The sequence below is a fragment of the Pseudorca crassidens genome, chromosome 2 (assembly GCF_039906515.1).
Source record: "Pseudorca crassidens isolate mPseCra1 chromosome 2, mPseCra1.hap1, whole genome shotgun sequence".
Classification (NCBI taxonomy): domain Eukaryota; kingdom Metazoa; phylum Chordata; class Mammalia; order Artiodactyla; family Delphinidae; genus Pseudorca; species Pseudorca crassidens.
In genome coordinates this window covers 35,516,982-35,542,876 of record NC_090297.1, presented here as the reverse complement: position 1 = coordinate 35,542,876, position 25,895 = coordinate 35,516,982, and the positions used below count along the sequence as shown (strand labels likewise).

General features: G+C 51.2%; 1 protein-coding gene across 4 annotated transcripts in view; it reads right to left on the bottom strand.

The window, feature by feature from the left end:
- KDM4A (lysine demethylase 4A) overlaps positions 1-25,895 on the bottom strand; it is a 43,882-nt gene that overhangs the window by 2,227 nt on the left and 15,760 nt on the right. For all 4 annotated transcript variants that reach the window (XM_067725830.1, XM_067725831.1, XM_067725829.1 and 1 more), the window contains 9 exons: positions 25,087-25,469; positions 16,293-16,413; positions 12,779-12,960; positions 9,910-10,114; positions 9,362-9,438; positions 8,617-8,672; positions 6,854-6,962; positions 6,328-6,513; positions 3,367-3,537 (listed from right to left, as the gene is read on the bottom strand). In XM_067725830.1, the coding sequence (XP_067581931.1) occupies positions 3,367-3,537; positions 6,328-6,513; positions 6,854-6,962; positions 8,617-8,672; positions 9,362-9,438; positions 9,910-10,114; positions 12,779-12,960; positions 16,293-16,413; positions 25,087-25,469 (1,490 nt within the window). The remainder of the gene's footprint in view (positions 1-3,366; positions 3,538-6,327; positions 6,514-6,853; positions 6,963-8,616; positions 8,673-9,361; positions 9,439-9,909; positions 10,115-12,778; positions 12,961-16,292; positions 16,414-25,086; positions 25,470-25,895) is intronic.

Sequence of the window (25,895 nt, the reverse complement as noted above, 5' to 3'; positions counted from 1 at the left end):
ACCCCGTTATCTCTGCTGGCTGCTGCTGCTTCTAAGTGACAGGAAAAAGCAGCCATAATAAACTTAATAAATGTAAAGGACATGTGCCATGATCAAGAGTCCGTCTCACGTTCCTTCAACTGTCTCTCTAAGGGACAGGGGGACAGGGCTCTGCCAGGAAGAAATACTCAAACTTTATTCAACTATTTAAGAAAAGGGTTCTTAGGATTTCCCTGGTGGCGCGCAATGGTCAAGAATCCGCCTGCCAATGCAGGGGACACAGGTTCGAGCCCTGGTCCGGGAAGATCCCACATGCCGCGGAGCAACTAAGCCCATGCGCCACAACTACTGAGCCTGCGCTCTAGAGCCCGTGAGCCACAACTACTGAGCTTGCGTGCCACAACTACTGAAGCCCAAGTGCCTAGAGTCCGTGCTCCGCAACAAGAAAAGCCACTGCAATGAGAAGCCCGTGCACCACAACGAAGAGTAGCCCCCGCTTGCCGCAACTAGAGAAAGCCCACGTGCAGCAACAAAGACCCAAAACAGCCAAAAATAAATAAATAAATAAAAACAAAGTTTTTAAAAAAAGGAAAGAAAAGGGTTCTTAACCTTTTCTTTGAAGGCAAGGTAATAAAAGACCACCTACCATGGGACCTGGCAAAAAACTTTAGGACTTTTACTCCCTGCAGACAGGGGAACCCTAAGGATGGGTGGAGTCCTTGCTGCATTCGCAGCAGAGGGCTTGGTATATAGCGGGAGGTCAGTGTATGAACATGGTCATGGCAGCTGAATAAAAGGTCTGATGGGTAGACCTGGGAGAAGGTCCTTGAGGACATGGCCCAAAAAAGTACACATCGGAGCGGAAGCAGAGCAGAGAGTCTAAAATGCTGTGATATTCCAACTGCTCTTATCAATTCCACTACATGACAAGAGTATGGAAGGTCCTACACGCCAATTCACTTACTGAATAGAAATGGCTCTATACTGTATTGCCAACTCATTACTGACAGGTACTCAGTAACTATATCGTGTATGAGTTCAACAACTAAGTAGAAAGTACTGCCCCCAAAAGAATCTGAAGTGGAAGTTTTAACTAGCCAAATATGTGATCTTTGATAAATCCCTTAAGTTCTCAGATATTAAGTTTTACTATAATAGCAGTTCTCCAAGTATGGTCTGCAGACCTTAGCGGGGGTTCCTGAGCGGGGGTTCGTGAGAGCACGATGGTTTTCACAATAATATTAAAACATTAGCCTCTTTTGCTGCGCAGACATTTCCAGTGATGGTGTAACACCTAACACGGGTGCAACTGCTGGTGCTTCAGCACAAATTGACGCAATGGCCCTAAGCTCTACTACTTGTTACTGCTTTCTTAACCACTGTGTACGCATGATTTAGGAGCAAAAGGAAAAAACCTGGTTTCATATAACAACGTCCCTTGATGAAGCAGAAAAAATTTTTGTGTGAAACCTCAATCTTTGAGTACATGTGTTAAGTACTCAAAAGACACTTCTGCTACACGCTGAAGCATGATGGTTGTCTTGAGGAAAAGCATGCTGTAACTGTTTGAGTTGTAAGAAGTAACTGCTTTTTCCATGAAACACCAGCTTTATTTGAAAAAAATGACTGACAGACAAACTGTGGTTATTCAGACTTGGGTAATGGCAGACATCTTCTTGAAAATGAATGAAGTGAGCCTGTCACTTCGAGGAAAATGGGCTGACAGTATACTGCCAATGATAAAACCTAAGCTTTCAAGCACAAATTACAATTTCAGAAAAGTTGTGTCACCACCATGAGCTTGAAGCTCCCTAAAATTTAAAGATTTTTCTGAGCTTAGTGCTACAGATGAAAATGATTTTTTTGGAATTGCCTAATGAAATTTAACAACATCTGGAAGATCTACATAGCCCATTGCACCAATATGGATGATGGCACAAAATCACGCATGAGTGAAAGAGCCACCCTCAGTGTAAGACAGAAAACAAAGAGTGTTAATGTAAGAGGGTGCGTTCACCAAGCTGCCTTCAGAGTCTACACTGCAGCTACCTTTTAAGAAACCACCACTCGCTGAGGTCTGGTGTAGTATCAAAGTACAATAACCACAGTCATCTGAAAGGCTACTTAAAGTTTACTCCTCACTTTTTCAGTCGCATATCTGTGTGAGACCGAGTTTTCTTCACATACTTTAACCAAAACAATATATTGCAACGAACTGAAGATGTGATGTAAAAAAGGTTTGCACAATTGTAGAAGAGTGGCACTTTTCTAATATTTTTTGTTTTACTTAAAATAATTTTCCGTTTTAAAAAATGGATTATTTCAAATCAATTCACCTCAGTTTTCATTTCTAATGAGCAAATATTGATAGACATAACCCACAAAAATACAAGCTCTTTTGGGGTCCTCAGTAACTTCTAGAAGAGTCCTGAGATCAGTGTTCTCTAAGTTAGAGATACCACCTACTTCTCAGAGTTGGTATGAGAAGTGACCGAGATACCCGAGTAAAGTACTTAGCCTAGCGTCTGGCAAACTGGAAGAGCTTAATAAAGCATAGCTAGTCTACTGCCACAGACACTACTGATACCATCTTCACTACATGGAAGTCTGCCTCACAACTAATGAATGTGCTTTTAGCAACTAAGTTGCTAACGTGGTAGAGATGTGGGAAACACCTGTTGTTTAAGGAAGAAGTGGCTTCATTCCACTAGGCTGGTGCTCGGTCTAACATGAAAAGGTGGGGGTGGGGGTGGGGGTAGTGGGTGGGGATGAGGATGGACGGACGGACGAACGATGGACAGGGGAAACCTGAACTGAGTGCTGAGTCCAGAGCCAGGAAACCTAGGATTGAGTCCAGGCAGGGCCCCCAGTGTCTCAGGTATTGATAACACAAGCAGGCCAGGGATATCTCCAAGCAGTTTCTATTCAGCCCCCAAAGGCATCAACTGTAAAGAACCAAAAGCAAATTCCATAAATCTACTAAGAGGGCATGGCAGAAAAGAGATAATTGGCTAATTCTCCCCAAATCACACAGCTACTAAGCAGTGAAGCTGGTACTGGCACACTGGTCTGATTCCAAAGCCTGGGCTCTTCTTCCACTGCACCAGAACACCTTCAAAGGGTAGTTTAGACTAAAATACAAGTATGTTTCAAAGAACTGCAAAAAACGCCAGTTCCTACAAGCTTCTAGAGGAAGCAGGGTACCCTAGCGGCACACGATGTTCTTTGTACAGAAAGACCAGTACAAACACTTCTTTCTGTTTGGGGGCCGAATGATGGGACCATGGGCCTGGATAGAAAAGGCAGGCAGGCCCACAGCCAGTCTGCCAGTCAGACCAAGAAACTCCCCCACCCCAAAATGCCCATGAAGCTCCTTGCAGACATTACCACTATGTCCTCGGGATAGAGATTGTCGCTGAAGGAGCCGTCGTCAAAGTTGACTTCATAGAAGGTCTCCGTGGTGAGCCTTACCACCTCACACTGGTAGAAGCGCCCATTCTTGTGCTTGCTAATGACCTTCTGGCCCGCAGTGATGCTCTGCAAGGCCCCCTTGGCACGCTGGAAGAAACAGAGGCTTGGGTTATGGCCACACTGAGCTGACAGGCCTAGCGAACGGGGACCAAGATCAGGGGGCTCTTCTTTACCAGGGAAAGATAAGCGTGAGACAGGAGAAGTAAAAAGGAGCACGAGATGGGAGCTCAAACAGGTCTTTCCAGATGTCCACACCCCAGCCAGGACACGGAAGAACCTAGTGTCATATTTTCCCCATAAATATAGCTCCTCCCTCATTCCCAGTCCACAACTGGTCCTTTACCATCCTGTCTCACCACAAGCTCCCAAAACAGACTCTTGTGACTTCCCTACTGTTTCGAGGAGCTGACCAAACAGCACCTACTAATTCACATAGTTTAGACATACACCAAAGTGGACGCTCAACAGGTGATCTGAGGCCCAGGGTCCCCACACAATGCTCCACACAGATCTTAGCACCAGCTCTACCCTCAGGGCCAGGGCACAAAGACTGAGGTTCCCTGGATGTCCTCAGCTGCACACTATACACAGCTCCGCAGCTCTGCCATCTCTGGGGCCCTCACATCACCCTTCTTCTCATTCTGAACTTGTCCTTGATGCAAACGTAATCACAGAGCATCTGGTGGTCTTGTGTCCAACCGCCCCTCCCCAAGCTGCCCAAGCTCTGTGCTCCAGCCATGCTGGCCTCCCTTCTGTCCTCTGAGCATGCGTGCCAAGAGTGTTCCCACCTCAGGGTCTTTGTGCCTCCGTTCCCTCTACCTGAAAGGCTCTTCCTCAGTTATCTGCACATTGGCTCCCTCACATCCAAGTGTCCACTTATGGACAACCTTACTACCTCTCCTCCTCCATTCCTGTATCCAGCTTTACTCTTATGCCGGCACTTCTCCCCGTTTGATACACTGTACATTTACTTGTTTCTACGTGTCTTTCAACTACACTAAATGAAGCAGGAGGGCAGGCACTGTTGTCTTGTTCACCAGCATGTTCCGAGCACCTAAAACTGTGCCTGACATGTAGCAGATGCCCGGTAAGTATGTGAAGAATGAATCAGTGAAAGAAATACTCAACAGTACCCGTTTCCTCATAGCACCAGCCATCTACAGCTGCCAATGTGAGGGCATGGGGGGCTAATGACCACCACCAAATCACTACCCTGTTCCGACACAAAGCTCCTATCTCCTTACCACAGCCAGGACTCAACGGTACCTCAAGCTTTTATTCCTCATTCCCGTATCGACTATTTTTCCCTCTTCCTAAGCTCCTAACCCACCTCTGCCCACCTCCTGTGCTCAATAGAACATCTTTAATGAAAAAGGGGAATCCAGTCAGCCAACGAGGCCCTTTCCATGGTGGAGGACAGCTTGTCCTCTGGGCTGGTGCTCTACTGTGTCCTTCCTTTTATGATTGGTTTCACCACACCGTTGACAAGCCTTCATCGGCGTCTCCTCCACTGGACTGTAATTCACTGATGGCACTCTGGCTTCTGACCTGACTACGCATGGAACCCCCGGTTTGGGGTGCACAGTGACCACGCCAGCAGCCCTGTCTTCCCGACAGCACGTGGCCCTCCTCAGCCTCTGCTGGCTGCAGGGCTCTCCTTCTCTCCACGTCTCTCTGCTTCTCAGCTGCTTTCGCTGCTTCCAGCTCTACCATCTGCTCCTTATACTAGGAATCTCCAGAGTCCAGTTTCTAACGGGAATTAGGTTTAATTATGCTGTTAAAGGCTGATAATATCCAAATCTTAATCCAGCTAATCTAGCTGCCTCCTGGTACCTCTATCAGAATGTTCCAGCGACCTCAAAGTCTACAGGTCTTTCCCTCATTTTTATCTCCCCCACTTTCCTCTGCAAAACAGCTCTGCCTCATCTCAGTTCCCGATCCCAGTTAATACCATATTAGCATCCCTTCCACCTTTAAGGGAGTGGCCTGAGTCATCTTGAATTCACACTCCCTCATCCCTTCCTCTTTCTTCATCCGCTCCCCATGGCAGCCCACAAACCCCGTCAGTTCTACCCACTGTAGGATCCCAGCGTTGGCTGTGACCCTAAAGCTCTCCCTCTGTGTTCCCATTTCAGACCTCACTTCTCGCCTAGGCTAACTGGTCTCCCGGCCTCAAATTCTTATTCCTTCAATCTTTTCTGCAAACCACCACCACAGTAACTGTTAAAAAAACATATAGCTCAAAATCATAATATTGGAAAAGTTCCCCTTACCTAGTGGAAGAGACATCAAACCCCTAAGTGTGGCAGCCCAGGGCCTTAATCCTCTGGCACTGCCTGCCTTTCCAGTACCATCCCCTGCCACGTTCCCAGAGCCAGTCTCACACGTTCCTTCTCCTGAGACTCGCTCATTCTGTTTCTGAAGACTTGACTGCACTCCTGCTCACAATTCCTACTTATTGTTTAAGACCCATTTAAGCTTCACCGTTCAGAGAAGTGCAAAAATCACTCCTGTATGGGGGTTAATGGTTAACTCTTCTTCCCATCAGTTCACAACACTTACAGAGCTTCTGCGATGTCCCTGACTCTGTGTTAAGCACAGGGACACCCAGATTAACAAGACATGGACCCTCAAGGAGTTTATCCAGGAGGAGAGGCAAACAAGGAATCAACCCCAAGCAGTTGGTTCCACTGGATTAGGAAGCACAAAGCAGGAAGCAGAGAATGGACAGGGGCCATCTCCTAATCCCACACTCATTAGCAGCCTCCAGGAAGCACAGCGCTTGAGGAGATACTTGCTGACACAATAAATGCAGAGCCTGCAGAGAAAATGATCCCGGAAACCGTCGAGAGGACTCTAGAATGGCACCCTCCTCACCTCCAAATTAGGGATCTTGTGCCGAAAGCAGGTAATGAAGACAACAAAAGGCCAGTCATCTGGCTGCATCATCACTCCTGCAGCCTGAGCACAGCTCACGTGGAAGGCAGTTGGGCAACGGCCATGAGAACACTGCACACAGCAGCCAGCAGTTCTTTTCCTCCGTTTCTTACAGAAGACACATTTCTACAACACAGGAGAAGCAGGCCAATGATTCTGGGAACTAGGATGGTCTCCTCTACTGTACCCGCACCCAAATGCAGAGTCCTATGAGCAAGAGCCCACCCCCTTCCCAAAACACGAGGGTACACGCACCCTCTGTTAATCTCGTATCCAGTCACAGGCATCCTCACTAAGTAGTTTTAACCAGAGGGGGAGAATCGTAAACCATGACCGAAACTGAGGGGTAAAGGATGGCCACTGGGCCAACCAGGCGATGCCCTCCTAAACGCTATGCTCCCCTCTGTCCAGAGACTCGGAAACAGGGAAGGGATGCAGGGTCACAAGCCCATCTCTCTCCGCTTACCAGTTTGAAGCGGGGCAGGGGAATTTTGCTCACATCCACTGGACTTCTTTCTGCAATGTTGACAAATCTCGCTTCCAGAATCGCCACCGCACACGAGACATGGACCCACCTGTCAAAAGGCAAAGGCCACCTCAGTCCCCCTGCAGCTCCAAGGCCCTGTGGCCTTCTCTTCTAACATGGGCCTGTCTATAGCGTTTCCTCCCTTACCCAGCGTGACCACTGGACTTCCCAGCAAGTTCCTGGGACCCAGTGAGGTAAGACCAGAAGCGTCTCCACGCTGAGGAAGCAGAAGAAGGTCCCCACCACAACATCCCGGGTCAGCGCAGGGTCACACTTTTTACACACTCACTCACCGCCTGTTGCAACAGGAAGAGAGCCACAGCTAATTGCGTGTGGCAGGTTCCAGGGAGTGAGAATAAATTAGAGAGCCCCATACACACCTCTTTTACCAGAGGACCTGGGCACTTCCTCAAAATATCTCCAGCTGCGCCCCTATGTACCGGTAATCCCAGCCCTCCCCATCCAGGCCTTTGGCCAGACCTCTCCCGGGGCCGAAGTGACCTCTCCCTTCCTCCACCTCAGACTCACTCGCTAAGGTCTGGCCCTAGCCCCACTTACTCTGAGAGGTCTGTTCAACGGACACCCTTAGAGAATTATTAAAGTAAGTTCTGGGCATTTGGGGAAACTGACACGCACCAAGATGAGATTAACTAAGACGGTGAAAACTCTCAGGATCAAGCCACGTGAAAACCTACAACAGACAGCGTTGGGGCTGCGTGGAAGCCACCTGCAGTGTGTGAGTGGGAACAGATTTGTTTTGCATGGCCCTGGAGGGCAGACCAAGGGTCATGAGGTAAAGGTGGGAGGTGCAAGCAGAGCCCTTTCCATTGCAAAAAAGGAAGAACTTTAACAGCACTATCTTGCAATTCTGAGGAACACAGTGACCTCAAGTCACGGCAGCAAGTGCCTTTAGAGGAGTGGATGCGGCAAGCAGAGCAGCCAGCTATCTGGAACGGCATGAAGGGGATTCCTGTGAGGCAGGATGCCGGGCGGTATGTGTGCTTCAAGTTCCCACAGGATTTTAGCTGGAAGCAGGGTCTTCACTGCTGGTTCCCCATCGACCTAGGAGTACTCTCCCCTAAGCAGCCGGTCTTCGGGACGAAAACCTCATTCACCTTACACTTACTTCTACCTCTGAACCACTGAGCCACGCATGACCAAGCACAAAAATTCAGCTCAGTGAAAGCGAGCTGCCAGACGGCCAAGAAGCCCAGCTCTGGGCTGAGTACCCAGAACCTCTGTAGAATCGACTGAGTAGTGGGCAGTCATGGCTGGGCCCTCCTCAACGTCCCACTGTCCTTCTTAAGGACAGCTGCCCTCATTCCAAACAGCCAGGGAGTCCGCCTGCAGGAAGGGCTCACTAGCTCACAGCCGTGGCCACCTCTGTACCAGCCCCAGCTGTAACAAGGTAACTGTCCTCACTTCCTCCACGAAGCCCCCGCATCATCTTCACAGGGTCTTCGTACCCTCGTGAGTCCATCTTAGCTCTTCCAAAAGGAGGACGTTACTTACAAGGCTGCCTCAGAGGGGAAGCTCGGGTTGGAAAGTTCTGGGACTGCTCGGCTTCCCATCCTTAAAATTAGTCTTGGAGATGCTATTTCGGCCCCAAACAGTGTGCTTCCCAAGTCCTCGTCAGTCATACCGATGACGGCCACCGCCCTGGCGGCGTGCCTGCACTCGGCTTCAGAGCCCAGAGAACTCACCTGTCATCATTGGCTCTCTGCAGGGCTCCTCCTCGTAATGAGCACAAGCAGCAGTCCTGCCAAGAAGACGGGGAGGAAGAGTGGTCACCGCCGAGTCATTAACGTCCCATCTGCTCTCCCCGCCACTTCCTGCGGGCCACGGTAGCCTCCACGTGAGAAAGCAGCCCACAGCAGGCGGGGCCTCGCCTGCACAGACCTTGTAAACAGGACTCCCCTGCAGGAAGACAGGGAGGCCACTCGGGGCTGAAGTGCGCCAATTATTCTCCTGACTTAACATAATCGTCTTCGCTGGTACTGTTAACAACAACCGTAAGCAAAGTCACGGGTGATACCCTGCTCAAGCTGGGGGCATTACAGGGCTCTGACTGCCTCCTATGTGGGTACTGCCAGGTTCCAGAGAGAGGGGAGGAATAAAGGGAAAGCTACCAAATGAACCATCTGAGTCCATTTTGATGCTCCAACCAGATGGCTCAATTCTTTACAGGAGGTTATGGTCCATCCACAGGAAAACCTCTACTTGGTCCTGACACGATGAAGCAAACACAGCTTCCAGACTCCATCGTGCCCTGCCACAGGTGGGCAGCAAACACTCTCATTGTCGTGGGGATTTACTCCGACAATGCTCACCGACATCACTGTGCACCAGGCACTGCACAGACCCCTGGGACATAGAGTCCGCGTGAAACAGTCCGATCGTGAGCGAACTTGTCTCACAGGGAGACAGCAACAGCATGGAAGTACTCACCTCTTCCAGGGCATTGGCCGAACACCGAGAACACATCCAATCTTCAGAAGCCTTTGCAGGGGGCACCCCGTAGCAACCTAACAGGGACACCGAGGTGAGCAAATTAAACCCAGAGGCCAGAGTCAGAAGGTAGACCTGCAACTCTTTTCCAGACACTACTTCCCAAAGCTACAACCAAATCTTACAGAAACCCCTGAATTCTAGCATCAAGGCCCCCACGGGTCAGCCATACAGTATGGCCCACAGTCTCAAAAAGTCAGAAACTAGATTCACTGCTACCAACACCTAGCGAGCAGCAGAGATTAATCCCCTCCTGGTATCTACAATCAAGGGGACAGCCCAGGGTAGACAGTACAAGCACGGAGCCCAGAGTCACAGGAAACTCAGACTCAATCAGCACCGAACTCCAAGAACAGACACATAAGCCATCTGCACTGGGGAGCTGGGGAGGTCACTGGGAGGTCGCAGGGAGGCCAAGAGGCGGCAGGACTTCCAGTCAGACGCCCCCGCCCCTGGGACCGGACGCAGAGAAGAAGTGAGGCACTCACTGGCATGGACCCGGACGCTGCACTTCTTGCAGGACACTAGGATGCTGGTGCCGTCCTCCTCTAGGTAAGGGGTGGACAGGTTGATGTCCGTGCTACACCCAGTCGAGGTGAAGCACATTTCTGGAATCAGTGGCTTGGTCCTCTGCTTCTGGGGCGCTAAATCTGGAGCACTGCCGCAGTTCTGACTAAGGCTTCCGAACTCCACCTAAGGAGGGAGCAAGTGCACACCTCAGTGAACAGCCCCGTGTCCTCAGCTCTCCGCCTGCCCCGTCAGCAGAAGGCTGCTCTCTTCCTGACAGGGCCCCCGCTAGGCTCCCGGGTGCACAGCCATTATCCCAGGGCCGCTAACTGAAGTTACCGCCAATGACTCCAATTCGATTTCTCACAGCAGCATCAAACAAAGGCCCCCGGGGACAAGTGAGAAAAGGAAGCGAGGTAAGAGGCAACTGGGATTTCAATCTTCCCAAACCAAGTGGTAATAAAATGCACTGAGAGGCTGGTGAGGCTGCTCTTGGCGGCTCCCCTCTGCGATGCATGGCATGGGGGCCCCACCCAGGGAGAGGACGCAGAGCAGGTGCTTCCGTGGGCCAGCACTGATTTCCTCTCGGGGCCCATGTCAGCAGTCACCTGAGCTGCAGCACTGTCACGTGGCTGGAGCCCCGAGAGCCACTCCTGGCTTGGGGCCCCCTTGGGAAGAACATTATGTCCATGTACTTCCCTTGGCAAACAGCCTGACTGCAAGAATCCGCCGCTTCTGCCGCTGGATGGTACCATCACCTCCGTTCCAAGGACGGGGCCCAGAAACATGTCACCCCCCCAAGCCTATGCCATTCATGAAACTCTGAGCCCCTCTCAGCAGATCTACCTGCAGTACAGCCTGGCCATCTGCCTGCTTCCCTCACAGGCAAGGGCACACTGAGATCTTTTGGGTTTGTTTTTGGTCAATGGAAAGAAGGAACGAGTTACTAACTGAAAAGTACTCTGGTCTGAAGTTTCACTCTTTGGCAAACATGAACCTGGGGCCCTGCCAGGCTCAGTGGCAGCCATGCTACTCTAACCACCATCAGGGGACTGGTTCTCTACATGCCACCCTGTGTAGGTCCCAGCTGAGACTGACCTGGTCATCTGGCACATGTGACTTGTGGGTGCCTTCCTGGCCCCCTAGAGCTGGACCCAAAGAGACCCATGACGGTGGAGCCATCAAATGCCCCAGGAGTGGGAGGGGCACGGCTAAGCTCAGCCAGGGTGCTTTCCCATCCCCCTCCCTCCTGCAGGCCCGCTGGACCCAAAGAGACCCATGACGGTGGAGCCATCAAATGCCCCAGGAGTGGGAGGGGCACGGCTAAGCTCAGCCAGGGTGCTTTCCCAACCCCCTCCCTCCTGCAGGCCCGCTGGACCCAAAGAGACCCATGACGGTGGAGCCATCAAATGCCCCAGGAGTGGGAGGGGCACGGCTAAGCTCAGCCAGGGTGCTTTCCCATCCCCCTCCCTCCTGCAGGCCCGCTGGACCCAAAGAGACCCATGACGGTGGAGCCATCAAATGCCCCAGGAGTGGGAGGGGCACGGCTAAGCTCAGCCAGGGTGCTTTCCCAACCCCCTCCCTCCTGCAGGCCCGCTGGACCCAAAGAGACCCATGACGGTGGAGCCATCAAATGCCCCAGGAGTGGGAGGGGCACGGCTAAGCTCAGCCAGGGTGCTTTCCCATCCCCCTCCCTCCTGCAGGCCCTCTGGACCCAAAGAGACCCATGACGGTGGAGCCATCAAATGCCCCAGGAGTGGGAGGGGCACGGCTAAGCTCAGCCAGGGTGCTTTCCCAACCCCCTCCCTCCTGCAGGCCCGCTGGACCCAAAGAGACCCATGACGGTGGAGCCATCAAATGCCCCAGGAGTGGGAGGGGCACGGCTAAGCTCAGCCAGGGTGCTTTCCCATCCCCCTCCCTCCTGCAGGCCCGCTGGACCCAAAGAGACCCATGACGGTGGAGCCATCAAATGCCCCAGGAGTGGGAGGGGCACGGCTAAGCTCAGCCAGGGTGCTTTCCCAACCCCCTCCCTCCTGCAGGCCCGCTGGACCCAAAGAGACCCATGACGGTGGAGCCATCAAATGCCCCAGGAGTGGGAGGGGCACGGCTAAGCTCAGCCAGGGTGCTTTCCCATCCCCCTCCCTCCTGCAGGCCCTCTGGACCCAAAGAGACCCATGACGGTGGAGCCATCAAATGCCCCAGGAGTGGGAGGGGCACGGCTAAGCTCAGCCAGGGTGCTTTCCCAACCCCCTCCCTCCTGCAGGCCCGCTGGACCCAAAGAGACCCATGACGGTGGAGCCATCAAATGCCCCAGGAGTGGGAGGGGCACGGCTAAGCTCAGCCAGGGTGCTTTCCCATCCCCCTCCCTCCTGCAGGCCCGCTGCTCCTACACCTCCCAAATTCCCTTCCGCTACTGCCAGCATCCGAGGTGGCAATGGGAAGGGAAAGAAGAGGCAACACTGGAGGAACTGGCTCTTCACCTGACATTCAGAATGATTTAAAGAAATCCCCTGCTCTCCAGACTGACTGGCAAGGTCAACAAACCACCTGGAAGGAATCATCACTGACTAGAATAACAACAGAGCAGATTCCTCAGCAAACAGTGTGAGTGCCAAGGGCAGCAGGGAATCCCCCAGAGCCTAAGCCACACCCTCAGCTCTTCCCCAAAGCATTCTCAAGGGAACACCCGCATTGCTGCATGGCATTCTGCCTGGTGAAGCCTTTCCAATACGTGGATGGGGCAGAAGACACTAGGAAAACATGCCTTTCCCAAGCTATGTCCCCACCATTAAACCTAGCTTTCCTCTGAGCGCTGGTCCCGGGTAAACAGAGGGGACGTGGTGGGCTTACCTGATGGTAAGTCTGAAAGATCATGCAGACGGCGCAATGAGGGGCCTGCTGGGCCATGGCCTCGTTGAATTCCTTTTCGGCCTCAAAGTTTGGAGGGCGGTTCTGCCACAGCTGGCTCAGGGGCTTGGCCCAGGCCTCCGTCTCCTCAGCCTCCTCCTCGAGGGTCCCCTGTTCTGATACATCTAGAGGAAGAAGCAGGGGTGTGAGTCAGTCAGCACCAGCCCTGCACAACTATGGCTCTGCCCGGAGAGCCGACGAGCTCAGCCCAGGGTTCTGGCCCCAGGTTTGGACTAACCCAAGATCCTATGGGTGACAAAGGCAAAGGGCAGAGGCGATCTGCAAAAGACTCCTTCAGTACTTGGATGATGCTGTGGGGAGCCCTGCAATGACCTTCTCACTCTTTCCCAGACAGGCGTACTTTCCAAGAGACCCTGGAGTCCTACGCTGAGTAGCCCAAGGAAAGCTCTGGAACATACCTACGGAAGATACCCATTTATGTGTTTACTCCTTGCAAGCCAAGCTCAGTGCAAATAAACAGTTATCTGCTCCGCCTTCAGTCCTGTTCAATCCAAAGGGATCTGGCAGCTGCCAGTGCATGTGACCTCGGTGAAGGGTACCATAGCATATCTAGGCCGACGCAGACAATTAAAATCAACCCCTGTAAGCCCCGTCAATCAGGCCTAGCCAGGAGCCGTGGTGCCAAAATCCAAGCACAGATATTTTCTGCATCCTGGCCAGAACAAGAGTGACCGAGACAGGAGGGAAGAAACAGAAACGGACCGCTCACAATCACAACGGAAAACCTGCCACACTGACATCTGCTCCGCTTATAAAACCAAAAGTGGCCAAGAATCGTCCTACGTGTGAATGTTGAACGAATGATGAAAATGTTCACTATGTTAAATAAAAACTGCAGGAATCAAAATTTTACAGTTTACATAGATAAAACTTCATTGAGCTATACAGTTAAGGCATATGTACTGCACTGAATATGTTATGCCTCAACTGAGAAAAAATGTTTTCAGTGGAGAGAGGGGTGTGTGAGACTAAGAGACTAAAGAAACTTTCAAATGCAGTGCGTGACCCTAGTTCGGTTCATACTGGTTTAAAGGGGAAAAGCTATAAAAACACATTTTTAGAATGAGCAGGGAAAGACGAATATGGACTGAGAATCAGAGGACATTATGAAGTTACTGCTCACTTTCCAAGGTGTCATGACAGTGGATTTTATATAGGAGACAATCCTCCTTAGGAGATGCCTATCGGTGCACTTTAAGTGAAGTGACTTGACGCCTACAGCTGACTTTCAAACGATACAGCAAATATGCATGTACTTGTTCGTACATAAGCAACGCACAGGGAGAGACAAGTGATTATGGCAAAATGGCAACAGCTGTTGAATACTGGAAGCGACACAGTATTCTTACTGTTTCAACTTTTCCACGTTTGAAATTTTTTAATCATAAAAAGTTTGAGGGAGGTATATTATGATCTCACGTTATTATACAAAGACATACATGGACATAATTTAACATCTGACAAGGACAGTCAGGAAGATTAACACATTAAAGTGTTCACAGTAGTCATCTCTGTGGGGTAATCTTGCTGTCCTCTTTGTAACTTTTTCCGCTTCCCCAGTTTTCCACAGTCTACATTGCTTTAGCGCATTGGGGAGAAATCAAGAAGCTAGGCTGCTGCGACCCAGAGGACCTGAGACCCCCACAGGGGCTAGAGGAAGACCCCAGAGGGCTTCTAAGACTCTGCATGGAAGTCTGCCTGCTTCTGGCTACAAGGTCTGAAGAGGCTTTCCCACCAAGCTTATCATGATCTTTCTACCAAGGAAAACAGCAGAGAAGGGCATCGACATCAGATCAGAAAGGGAACGTGAGGTTTGTGGAGCAGAGGAAGGGCTGATGAGACTCTGGGCTTTCCATGGGCGCAGGCAAGGACAGGACAGGGTAGGAGGAGGCTGGGCATCAGGCAGCAGTAAAAAGGGGCCTGGTCACTGGCGGATCTTACGGGGTCTGTGGGCTGCGGGCAGCACAGGAGACCACACTGCGCTGATGGCGATCACTCCCTGAGCTCCAGTTCTCCTCTGCATCCCTGCCTACTCCCCTCTGTCTCCTTCACAGGCTCCTCTTCCTCAGTTTTCCTAACCCCTGCCTCTGTGCCCTCTTCCCTAGCAGCCGCATTTATAGAGATAACAAATACCACCTCCACACACCCCAAGCAACGCTAGAACCCAGGGAGGCACTCAGCTCAGGCTTCCTCTTCCTACCACCCTCACAGCTCCACGTCAGGTTGCCAAATCCAGTGGACTTTATCCTCCCAACAGGTTCACCACTTCCCCTCCCCCACCCCTACTTCCACTGTCCTAGTTCAGACCCTCATATCTCACAGAGGCCATGACAAAAGCCCTCTGCTCCTAAGATGCAATCCCTAGGAAAAATCTTTTTTTTTAATTAATTAATTTATTTATTATTTATTTTTGGCTATGTTGGGTCTTCATTGCTGTGCGTGGGTTTTCTCTAGTTGCGGTGAGCTGGGGCTACTCTTCGTTGCGGTGCGTGGGCTTCTCATTGCGGTGGCTTCTCTTATTGCAGAGCATGGGCTCTAGGTGCACGGGCTTCAGTAGTTGTGGTACGCAGGCTTCAGTAGTTGTGGCACGCAGGCTTCAGTAGTTGTGGCACGCAGGCTTCAGTAGTTGTGGCACACAGGCTTCAGTAGTTGCGGCTCGCGGGCTCTAGAGCACAGGCTCAGTAGTTGTGGCGCACGGGCTTAGCTGCTCCGCGGCATGTGGGATCTTCCCAGACCAGGGCTCGAACCCGTGTCCCCTGCATTGGCAGGTGGATTCTTTACCACTGCACCACCAGGGAAGTCTAGGAACAATCTTTCTAATGCAAATCCAACTGCATCACCGCTCTGCTTAAAACACTTGCAGGGCTCGGAACGCCCATGGGCAAAGCTCTCTGGCTCACGACCACCTCACTCCTCCTCCTCTGCCCATCCCACCCTGGCCTGGCCCTGTAACGCCAGCCGCAGAAAGCTGGTTCCTCTGAGTATAACTTCCTGCTTGTCTTTGCCATGGTTACTGGCACTGCCCAGTCTGCCTGGATTAACATCTCCTCCCTTTAGATCAGTGCATTACCCTGTGAGCTTCCTGAGGGCATGGGCACATCTCAGTTATATTTGTCACCACACATTCAGCACAGGGCTTGGCATCAGTTACAGAACTTGCTATCCTGAAAAATCAGCCTTGGACCTCCTCAAAGAGGGAAGAACTTGCATCCAATTATCCCGTATTAGGCACATTCCAAGACACTCAAACGTATAATGAAACCTGATTCTAAATCCCATAACCTGAAATCCTACCCTCTTTATGGAGTATCTGGGAGAAGAGCTAAGCCACAGGCCCAGCCCTGGCCCTCAGCTTGGCCCCCTGAGGTCCTGTCGGAGGAGGTCCTGATGCAGTGAGAGCGGCTTTCCTCTGGTGAAGAGTGAAAACAACACTTACCATCATCGCTGACGCAATCCTGCAACACGAGCGGGTGGTGGCGGGGGAGCTTGCTTAAGGGCTGACGACGGCCCTTGGACTTCTTACTCTCCTCCAGAGAAAACATGTATTCATCCGCAACCTGGACAAACCACAAGAAGGAATCAAGTTGGTCTTGCCTCCACTTCGGGATACAGCAGAAGTTAGTCTTACAATAAAAATCAAGGGGAAAAAAAAAAAAAAAACCAAGGGAAAGAGCGGGGCAGAGAGACACAGAGAAATGTAAAACCCGACATGGAAAACACCCGACTTAGAAAAAGCCAAAACGACAGTGTCATGCAAACCAGTGTAAACCAGGATTATATAAACCGTTTAGGGCAAAATTTGTGCCTAGTCAGTGTGGGTCCCGGCCTTCTCAGAAGCAGGCTGAAACAAATGTACCAAAAATAAACCTACTCCAGCTCTAAAGGAGAGTCCCTTCCTTCAGCTCACTGACATGTGTCCACGTCTGAGAGCCCCAGAGGCCCCTTTCCTTGGACCAGGAGGCCAGTAGCACCCGTTACAAAGTATCAGGCAGCTGGGCCAAACAGGTTTGAAAGGCCAGAGCACCCCTCATTCAAAGGGGTGAAGAAGAGCGGACCCATTAAAAAGAAAGTAGGCCACGTCTCCTCAGGCACTGTCAGGACCTCAGCTCTAGCTGATACTCTTTGATCCTCTTCTCCAGGGAAGAACGTCGGCCAGGACACAGAGTGCCTCTGAAACTCTGGCCCACTGCAGAAGGAAAGGTTGATTTAACACTGCATTTACATAATGTCAGAGCAAATGTAATTAGGTTTAAGGTGTACAGGACTGAACCAGTAATACCACATCAGAGCTTCCTTCTAACCAACATATTTAACACTTGGTTATGCTGACATTAGGAGACACGGGTTATAGCAAAACCCACTGAGCAAAGAAATGAGGCCTGGAAGAGGGCCACTTTGCAACCGTGACCAAAACCAATGCCTTAGAGTGCTGCAGAGAAGTGTCAGCACTGCGATGCCACCTTGGAGAAGGGACACTGGGCCTGCAGACTCCACGTGCAACTACACAGAACCCCAGGACTTAAGGCCCACACTTGGAATGTCAAGAAAAACCAAATGCTGAGCAAATCACAGAGCCCGCTCTTCTAAACATAAATTGAGGGTCTATTTGCCTATTCATTCAACAGATATTTACCGAGACCCTACTGAGTTGGAAGGTCTGCCCAGGGAAGGAAGGTGTGAAGAGATGGTACCGCTAGGATGTGCTCCCTGCTTACGTGAGTGACGATGCTCACGGCAGCGTGCCATGTGGTGGAGGAGTGAGGATGGTAGGGGTCTCCTACCAAGGAGGTCCACGAAAGGCTAACACAAGCACAGACTTTAATCAGCCCTGAACTACACCAACAGCCTAAAGCAGCAGTTTCCAAAATGCACATCAAGAGGCCTGAGAAAGCCTCCATCAGAGTGAACAGGCAGGGCTCCGTTCCAACCACAACAGCCCTGCTTTTGATCTACATTTTTTAAATGAATAAGAGGTCACTTAAAGAAGGGGTTCTTTGTCTAAAACAAACTGGAAATACCAAATTTATCTGACAGTGTTACCAGGAAAATAAAAAATGTAGGGATATGCACCCCAACACACGTATACTTACTGATGAATTACATACACTAATGTACTTTAAAACAAAACACTTTAAAACAAAAATAGACTGTAAAAGGATTAAGATAAAAATAAAGTTCCATTATTTGATTCCTGCATCCCCGTAATCTTCTTGCATCCCCTACTACGAAGACCACCTAGGTAACAGGCCTAAATGTGAGATGTGGCAGAGACCAGGAAGTAAAGGCATGAGAATAAAGGAACCAATGAAGGTGGGGATTTCCAGCCTGGGTCTCCAAGGTGAGAGAGACTAAGAGGGCTCCTGTGGATGAGGGGGGAGTGGTAACAAGCCAAGTTAGCCAAGTTAAATGTGCTGCGTATGGTACACACAACACCTACCTGGGGGTCCTTCATCTGGATATAATACCCAGGGGGCACGAAGAAATTCAGCCTGGGAGTTCAGAAAGGTCAGAGCAAGAGCTGTGGATTTGGGAATCCTCAACAACGGGCTCGGAATTTAAATCATGCAATGGATGAGATGATCAGTGGAAGATAAATTGACTGAAGACCAAGCCTTCCAGGACAGGAGTAAGAAGAAAGAGGAGATGCTGGGGGAAAGGGGCCCTCAAGTGGGAAACCCACAGTCCAAACACTACAGAAGAGCTGAGCAGGCAGTGGCCAAGGGACTCAGCAACTGGGAGGTGCCAGGACTTTTTCAGAGATAAGTTCCAGTAGACACACAATAAGGAACTAGGGAGTGAGTACACACCACACAGACTATTTTTGCGAAGACCAGGAAAGGAATGAGATGGTAGCTTGAGAAGGAAATTTCCTCCAATTGTATTTTAAGATAGGGGCTTTGTGAGTATGGTTTTATGGCTGAAGAAGTTTGTCCCCCAAAGATGCAGAGTCCTAATAATCCCTGTGAATACGTTAGGTTAACATGACAAAGAACTGTTAAGGCTGCTAATCGGGTGACCATCATCCTGGATTATCTGGATGGGCCCAATGTATTCAAACAGCGCTTAATAATGGAAGAAGGAAGCAGAAGAGTCACTGTCAAAGTGAGGTGACATGAGCAAGACTTGGCCAGATGTTGCTGCCTTTAAAGGTGGAAGGCAAGGGCCATGGCCAAGGAATACGGGTGCCCCCAAGGACGCTGGAAAGGGCAAGGAAATGGACTCCCCACAGAAAGGTACAGAGCCCTGAAGACATCTTGCCTTTAGCACCATGAGGCCTATTTCAGACTTGTGAACTGAAGAACAAGAAGATGGTAAATCTGTGAAGTTTGTGTAACTTGTTAAAGCAGCAACAGAAAATGAATATGGGGTAGGAGGTGGAGACGAATCATTTCACAGGCAAGCACTGGAGGAGGTAGAGGGGTCAGGACCAAGAACCCCAGAACTTGGCTTCGGGAAAGGAGGAGGCCGCCTCTGTCCACATCTGTTTAACCAAAGGGCTTCCTGCGAGCCCAGCAGATATGCCCAGCGTACCATGCCTGGTGCTGCAGCAACGCAGACATGGTGATATGGGATTTCTAACCGTAAGGGGCTTACAACCCAGCCAGGGTCTAAGTCTGCCCTTTCTGCTACCATCACTCTGCCTCTGACCAAAGCGGTCAGATCTACTCAAATATTTGAACATCCTCCCACTTTTTCCCCTCTTCTGGCTAAATACTCCTCCTCCAGTTCCTCACAGTGCTGCCTTTCCCTGCAACGTACTCCAATTTCTAACTTCCCACAGGATTTAACAGAAAGAGCTGGGTTCAAATCCTCGTTCAACCATTGAGCCAGGTGAGCCCGAGCAAGTGGCAACCCAGTAATAAAACGGGGCAAAGAGCACTGCCCCTCAGAGCTCTTTGTGAGGATGGGGTGGGATGGCATGCAAGGTCTCCCAGGCCGCTGCCGGCAAGAGAGCTGGAGCTCCAGGCTCTCTCGAGTTCTCTGTTACCCCCGACACGTGGGTTGCCAGGTCAAGGTCAATGTTCTTGACGGGGCTTGTTCTGTACAAAGAACCAAGTGTTCTCTCTCCTTCTTTAGGGAACTCACTTTTTCAAAGCAGCCTGAACTAACAAGAACTTCCGCAGCAGACACGTTGCTGTGAAGACTCAGGCGGTGGTGCTTCAGCAGTCAGTCACCAGGGGCCCTTTTACCATGGCCCCTGACACAAGACGGCAGCACGCTAACTGAAGAGCAGATGGCCCGAATTACACCTTGTGGGACGCTCAAAGTGAGAGGAGGGGGCCCACAAGGGTGTTCTTCAAAACCCAACTGTTTCCAGATATAGACACAATGCTATTAGACCTCTCCAGGGACACGCAGAGTGCCTCAGCTTCTGCCCAAGCCTTGACTGTCAGTCTGCCATCCCACCCAATCAATCAACCCTCAAGTCAGCTTCTTACTGGAGCTAAACTTCCATTCGGCCCACCCACGTTTACAGAGGCTCCTGGGCCAGGCCCCGGGGACCACGCCAGCGCCTCAAGAGGCGAGGCTGGATGTGGCCCAGTACCTGGCTCCTAGAAGTGCACCTTCACCGCCTGTGACAACCGCACCCAGACCAAGACAGCGTCTTGGACAAGGAGCGAAGTGCTGGAGGGACTGGAAGGAGAAAGGGACGCAGCTGAGAAGCAACGAGAGGTTTCCAGGAATACTGGCTTTTGAAAAGGAGCTGGGCCCCAATGAGCACCGGACTGTTCCAGGACAGACAAGTGCCTCTTCCCACCTCAAAACTACCTGCAGCCTGCTGATGGCTGCACAAAATACGAAGGCACTTAAGGCCCCTGAGCTGTACACTAAAAAAGGGCTAGAGTGGTATTTTATGTCATGTATATTTTACCACCATAAAAAACCCACCTGCAGCCATCCTCTCCTGTGCCCGCCTCTGCTAGAGACCCCTCCTGTCAGAGCTCCCCACCTCTCCCGCCCTCATTATGTCCCATCGCCCCTCTTTAACACAGGCCCACTCGGCCAGCTGCCACCATCTTCCACCCTCTCCTCCCCGGCTCTGCACACACGACCCTCTCCTAGCTCCTGAACCTCTGGCTGCTCTCTTCTGCTTGTCCTTCTCCTTCCCGGGCCCTCTGCCAACACCCGCACTGTGAAAACTGTTCTTCATGTTCCACATGCCCCACGGGCGAACTCTCCCACACCCACCGACACCCTCCAGGTGAAGGTGACTCCCAAAACTACCCACCTAAGGTGCGTGTATGCACGTCTCCAATGCCTACCTCACAAGCAGGTCGCACTCAGCATGCCCCAGGCTGACCTCACACCTGAGTCACACGCAAATAACCCCCTTCCCTTTTCCTGCCACCTCCATCCTCCACCGATACACCCCTGTCCATCCGGTAAGTAACACGAGCCAGAATTCCAGGTCACCCCTGCACTGTCCTCCCACTCACCCCACACCAGCCCCCGGCCCCGCGCTCCCACCTTCCAAGCAGTCATTACCCCAGCCCCCTCCATCCACCCCTGCCAGCACCTCACGGCTCGGGTCCTCACCACCTCTCAGACTAAAGGTACAGGTTCCCAACTGATTTCCCTCTTGCAAACCATTTTTCCTCCTGTCCTGAAGGAGCAGTATTTGATTATAAAAGTAACACGTATTCATAAAAAGTATTCAGACAATTTATAAATGCAGGAAGTGAAAATCATCTATAATTTCATCTTCAAGGGAACCTCTGCTGTTTCTAATTTTGCCTCCTTCTTCCCCCAAAAACCTTTATACTCCTTCCAAAATGATCTTCCAAGACATCAATGCAAAGCTTAAAAAACGCTTCACTGGGCAAAAGAACTGACAGTTTCTTTGAGTGAGTCAGTGGCAGGTGGACAGAGGGGCACTGCTCTAGATTAAGGCAGACTTAAGAGACATAATGAACAGACATAAGATGTAAGATTAATTAAATCTTGATTCAAACAAACCTGCTGTAAAATAAATTTTGTTTAGACTACTGGGGAAATTTGATTGTGAACTGGGTATTAGATGACGCTAGAGAATTTCTGTAATTTTGTTAGGTATAAAACGGCATGGTGATTAAGAAAACACCCATATTTTTTAGAGATACACACTGAAGTAGGGAAGAAATCACATGACATCCGCATTTGCTATAAAATACTTCAGCAAATAAAATAAGGACAGATGGGGACTTCCCTGGCAGTCCAGTGGGTAGGACTCGGCGCTTTCACTGCGCCAGAGGTTCAATCCCTGGTCAGGGAACTAAGATCCCACAAGTTGCACAGCCACAAAGAAGAAGAAGAAAAAAAAAGGACAGATGAAGCAAATGTGGCAAAATACTGACAACTGTTAGACCTAGACGATCAGTATTTGTGGTTCATTGTATTATACCATAGGCATCTTTGTGTATTAAAAAATGTGTTATAGAAATCTTCAATGCATCTTTGTGTATTAAAAAATGTGTTATAGAAATCTTCAATCTCCAAAAACACATGGCAGGGAAACTTCCACTGCCCCCGACCCCGACTCTCAAGTCAAAGAGCCTCAGAACTCCAGGACCCGGCTCCTGACACAGTCCACCCGCTCCTCCCAAGGCCTTCTCATCCCATATGCCTGAGACCAACAAAACCACTGTGGACCCCCGACCTGCTCTGACCCTGGCATGAGCCCCCAGCACCAAACAGAACCCTCTCCTCCCCGAGATTTCCGCTCCAATTTCATCCCATCCTCCCAGCATGCTCCCGCTAAGCTCCTTCCCCTGCTGTCTCTCTGCCTCCTCACCCCAACCCCAGGCCGAGCTGCTAACTCTTCCACTTGTGCTACAATGCTCATCACCAGGTACTAGAATTCCCTGCTCGCATCTATTTGCCTAGACTATGAGCTCCTTGAAGGCACAGTCCTAGCCCAGAGCAGACGTACAAACCATTACAGAGTAAAGCGAAGAGGACGCCAGCACGTCAAGGGGAGAGGTGGGAGAGATGGCAGGTGACCGAGCGGAGAAGTTATTACCATCAGGCTGCAGCTGAGAGGTCCACACACAAACAAACAAGAACCAGGAAGACACGCTACGGTTCTGGAGCAGGGGTTGCACGAGAGAGGCGTGTCAGAGAGAAGCCTCCTCTCCCAGCCTATTTCCGCGGGAGGAGTCCTGGCTTTCATTTCCTGGCATCTGCCTTCTGCAGAGGGAGTGCATTCCTGTGTGCACAACACACAGAAGGTGAGTGGGAAACTCTCTGCCGCTGTGAGAGGGGCCTGAGTCGTCCAGGGCCACCTGTGACTAGGTGGGTCATCTGTAATTGAGGGTAAAATGAGTGGCAGGGCCATTCGGCCACAGGTTAGAAGCCACTCTCTTCAACCATTTTAACCGGTAACAAAGTGGCATTCTGGGCTTCCCTGGTGGCGCAGTGGTTGAGAATCTGCCTGCCAATGCAGGGGACACGGGTTCGAGCCCTGGTCTGGGAAGATCCCACATGCCGCGGAGCAACTAAGCCCGTGCGCCACAGCTACTGAGCCTGCGCGTCTGGAGCCTGTGCTCCGCAACAAGAGAGGCCGCGACAGCAAGAGGCCCGCGCACCGCGATGAAGAGTGGCCCCCGCTCACCGCAACTAGAGAAAGCCCTCGCACAGAAACGAAGACCCAACACAGCCAAAAATAAATAAATTAATTAAAAAAAAAAAAAAAAAAACGAAGTGGCATTCTGAGTGCCATGTGCCCGCCTCCTGTATCCATAACTTAACTGGTTCCTAATTGGGGAGGAAAAAAGATGTCTGTTATTCATGTATTGCCCCCACCACCAAAAAAAAAAAAGCCACAAAAAACCTGACTGTGGTAAGATTGCTTCAGCAGTAACATGTGGTCTGAACAACGCATTCAAGTATCTAGTAAGTCCTTGCTATTGTTAGCGGCTTCTGTGGTTGTGAATGCAGCTGGAGGAAAGCAAGTCAGGAGGACAGGGCAAGAGAAGGACAGCGTGGCCTGCAGAGACAGCAGGATGCCCAAGAGGGCACAGAGCTTTGGGAAGGATGGCTGGGATGCGGCCACAGGGAACCTAAGGGGTTCTGCTTTCCAAGCGGAAGAGCCCTCTCCTGTGGAAGCAGCCACAGGACGGCGGAGGGAGCGGCGATCAGAGGCAACGAGAAGGCTGCACGGTGGTGTACGGTGGATACCCACACGCCGTGTGAGAGGGAAGGGGGACCTTCACATGGAGAAAGGGGGTCTACAGAAACTGAGCCCGAGATTCAAAGGCAGAAAGAAAAACGACATCGGGTGTTCAAGACGAGGGGAAAAACCAACCACAGAAAGGCACCGCTGGAAAAACTAGAGGATTTTAAGTGTCAGTATTTCAGCCAAAGAAAAGATAAAGCCAACAAGCCAATTGTTAATGTGAAGAAATAACAAGGGCACAAGTGGAGCTCATGACAGTATTCTATCTGCATATACTTTTAAAATGTTTCCTAATAAAAACTTTTAGACGATAAATTTTTCAAAGGTGAAGGGAAGGGAACGGGGAAGTCTGTGCTGACTTCTACTACCTGCCAGTGACCCCACTCCACCCCCAGCCTGGGCTGCAACTTACCCATAGGCTGCGAGGCTGGGGAGAGAGCAGGTCACTCAGGGCAGGACTGAGTCGGCTGCACCCAACGTGGCCCTGCTGTATCCCACTCAGACCCACCAAACGCCTTTCTACACAGAACAAACAAAAGACAGAGCTTTTGACAACTGCGTGGCCTGAGAGGAAGCCTGAACAGACATGTCCACGGTTACAGCTCTGGAGTTCATCCTGGCCTCCAAAACGATGCTGCGTTAGCAGTGTTATACTAGGAGGGGAAGAATGAAGAGGGGAGTAGAGGGAGAACTCCCAGGGGAGTCCAGGCTAAGAAAGGCCACCTCACCCCAAACCTCAAACCCTACAACCACTGCCACTCTAACCCTGGCCCCTAAGGCCAGGAGGGGCAGAGGATGCACCCAACTCAGCTGAAGATCCACCAAGGGCAGCCACGGAGGCTGCGAGGCAATTCTTTGGAACAACCGTCCCAGAGATAAGAGAAAGGAACTCCGAGCAAAGAACAAGCTGAGGTGACCCACTGCCACCTGGCTTTTGCTTGACACAACTGCAGACTGGTGGTCCATCCTGAGGGTCTCTCCTGCCATCTGGGACTCTGCGGCAGCCCAGCCTCAGAACCACCTCCCTCCCCAACACAGGAGGCCCCCTGCCCCCCACCCCACCCAGCGCCCACACCTCGGCCAGCTCCCGCTCGTTGATGCTCCTGGTGGCGCCCCCTTTCTTCCTCGTGCATGACTCTCCTGCGGTGACCCTGTCGTCCCCTTTGGCGTAGCTGTGCACAGTGAGGACTCCCGTTTGCCCTGGGGCTCGGCAGGACAGAGGCTCACTGGTTTCTGAATCAGAAGAAATAGAATCCCGTGAAGAACCAGAGCCCAGGCTGGAAGATGACTTCTTTTTGGAGCCTGAGAAGACGAGGCGACCCCCAAAAGAAACTGGATTCACAGAAAGGTCCAAGGCGGCCGCTTCCTGGTCCTGATCCTCCTCCTCCTCCTCCTCCTCCTCTTCCAGCTTGACATTTTTAAGCTCTTCAAATTTGACTTCCGTGGAGTCGGAATAATCTGAAACACACAGACACAATGGACGGAGCCCACTTTCTCTTGTGCTTCTGAACTTCAAGAAAGGCAGAGTGGGGCTTCCCTGGTGGCGCAGTGGTTGAGAGTCCGCCTGCCGATGCAGGCGACACGGGTTCGTGCCCCAGTCCGGGAAGATCCCACACGCAGTGGAGCGGCTGGGCCCACGAGCCGTGGCCGCTGAGCCTGCGCGTCCGGAGCCTGTGCTCCGCAACGGGAGAGGCCATAACAGTGAGAGGTCCGTGTACCGCAAAAAAAAAAAAAAGGCAGAGTGACAAGACCAAGGAACATGGGCAGCAAGTGAGGCCTGGCTCTGAACTCTGACTCCACCACCGACAGGGTCCCTGTGTGATCTGAGGCGAGCTGCTTAGCCTCTCTGGGCCTCCAGTTTCATCCTCTGTAACTTAAGGACGG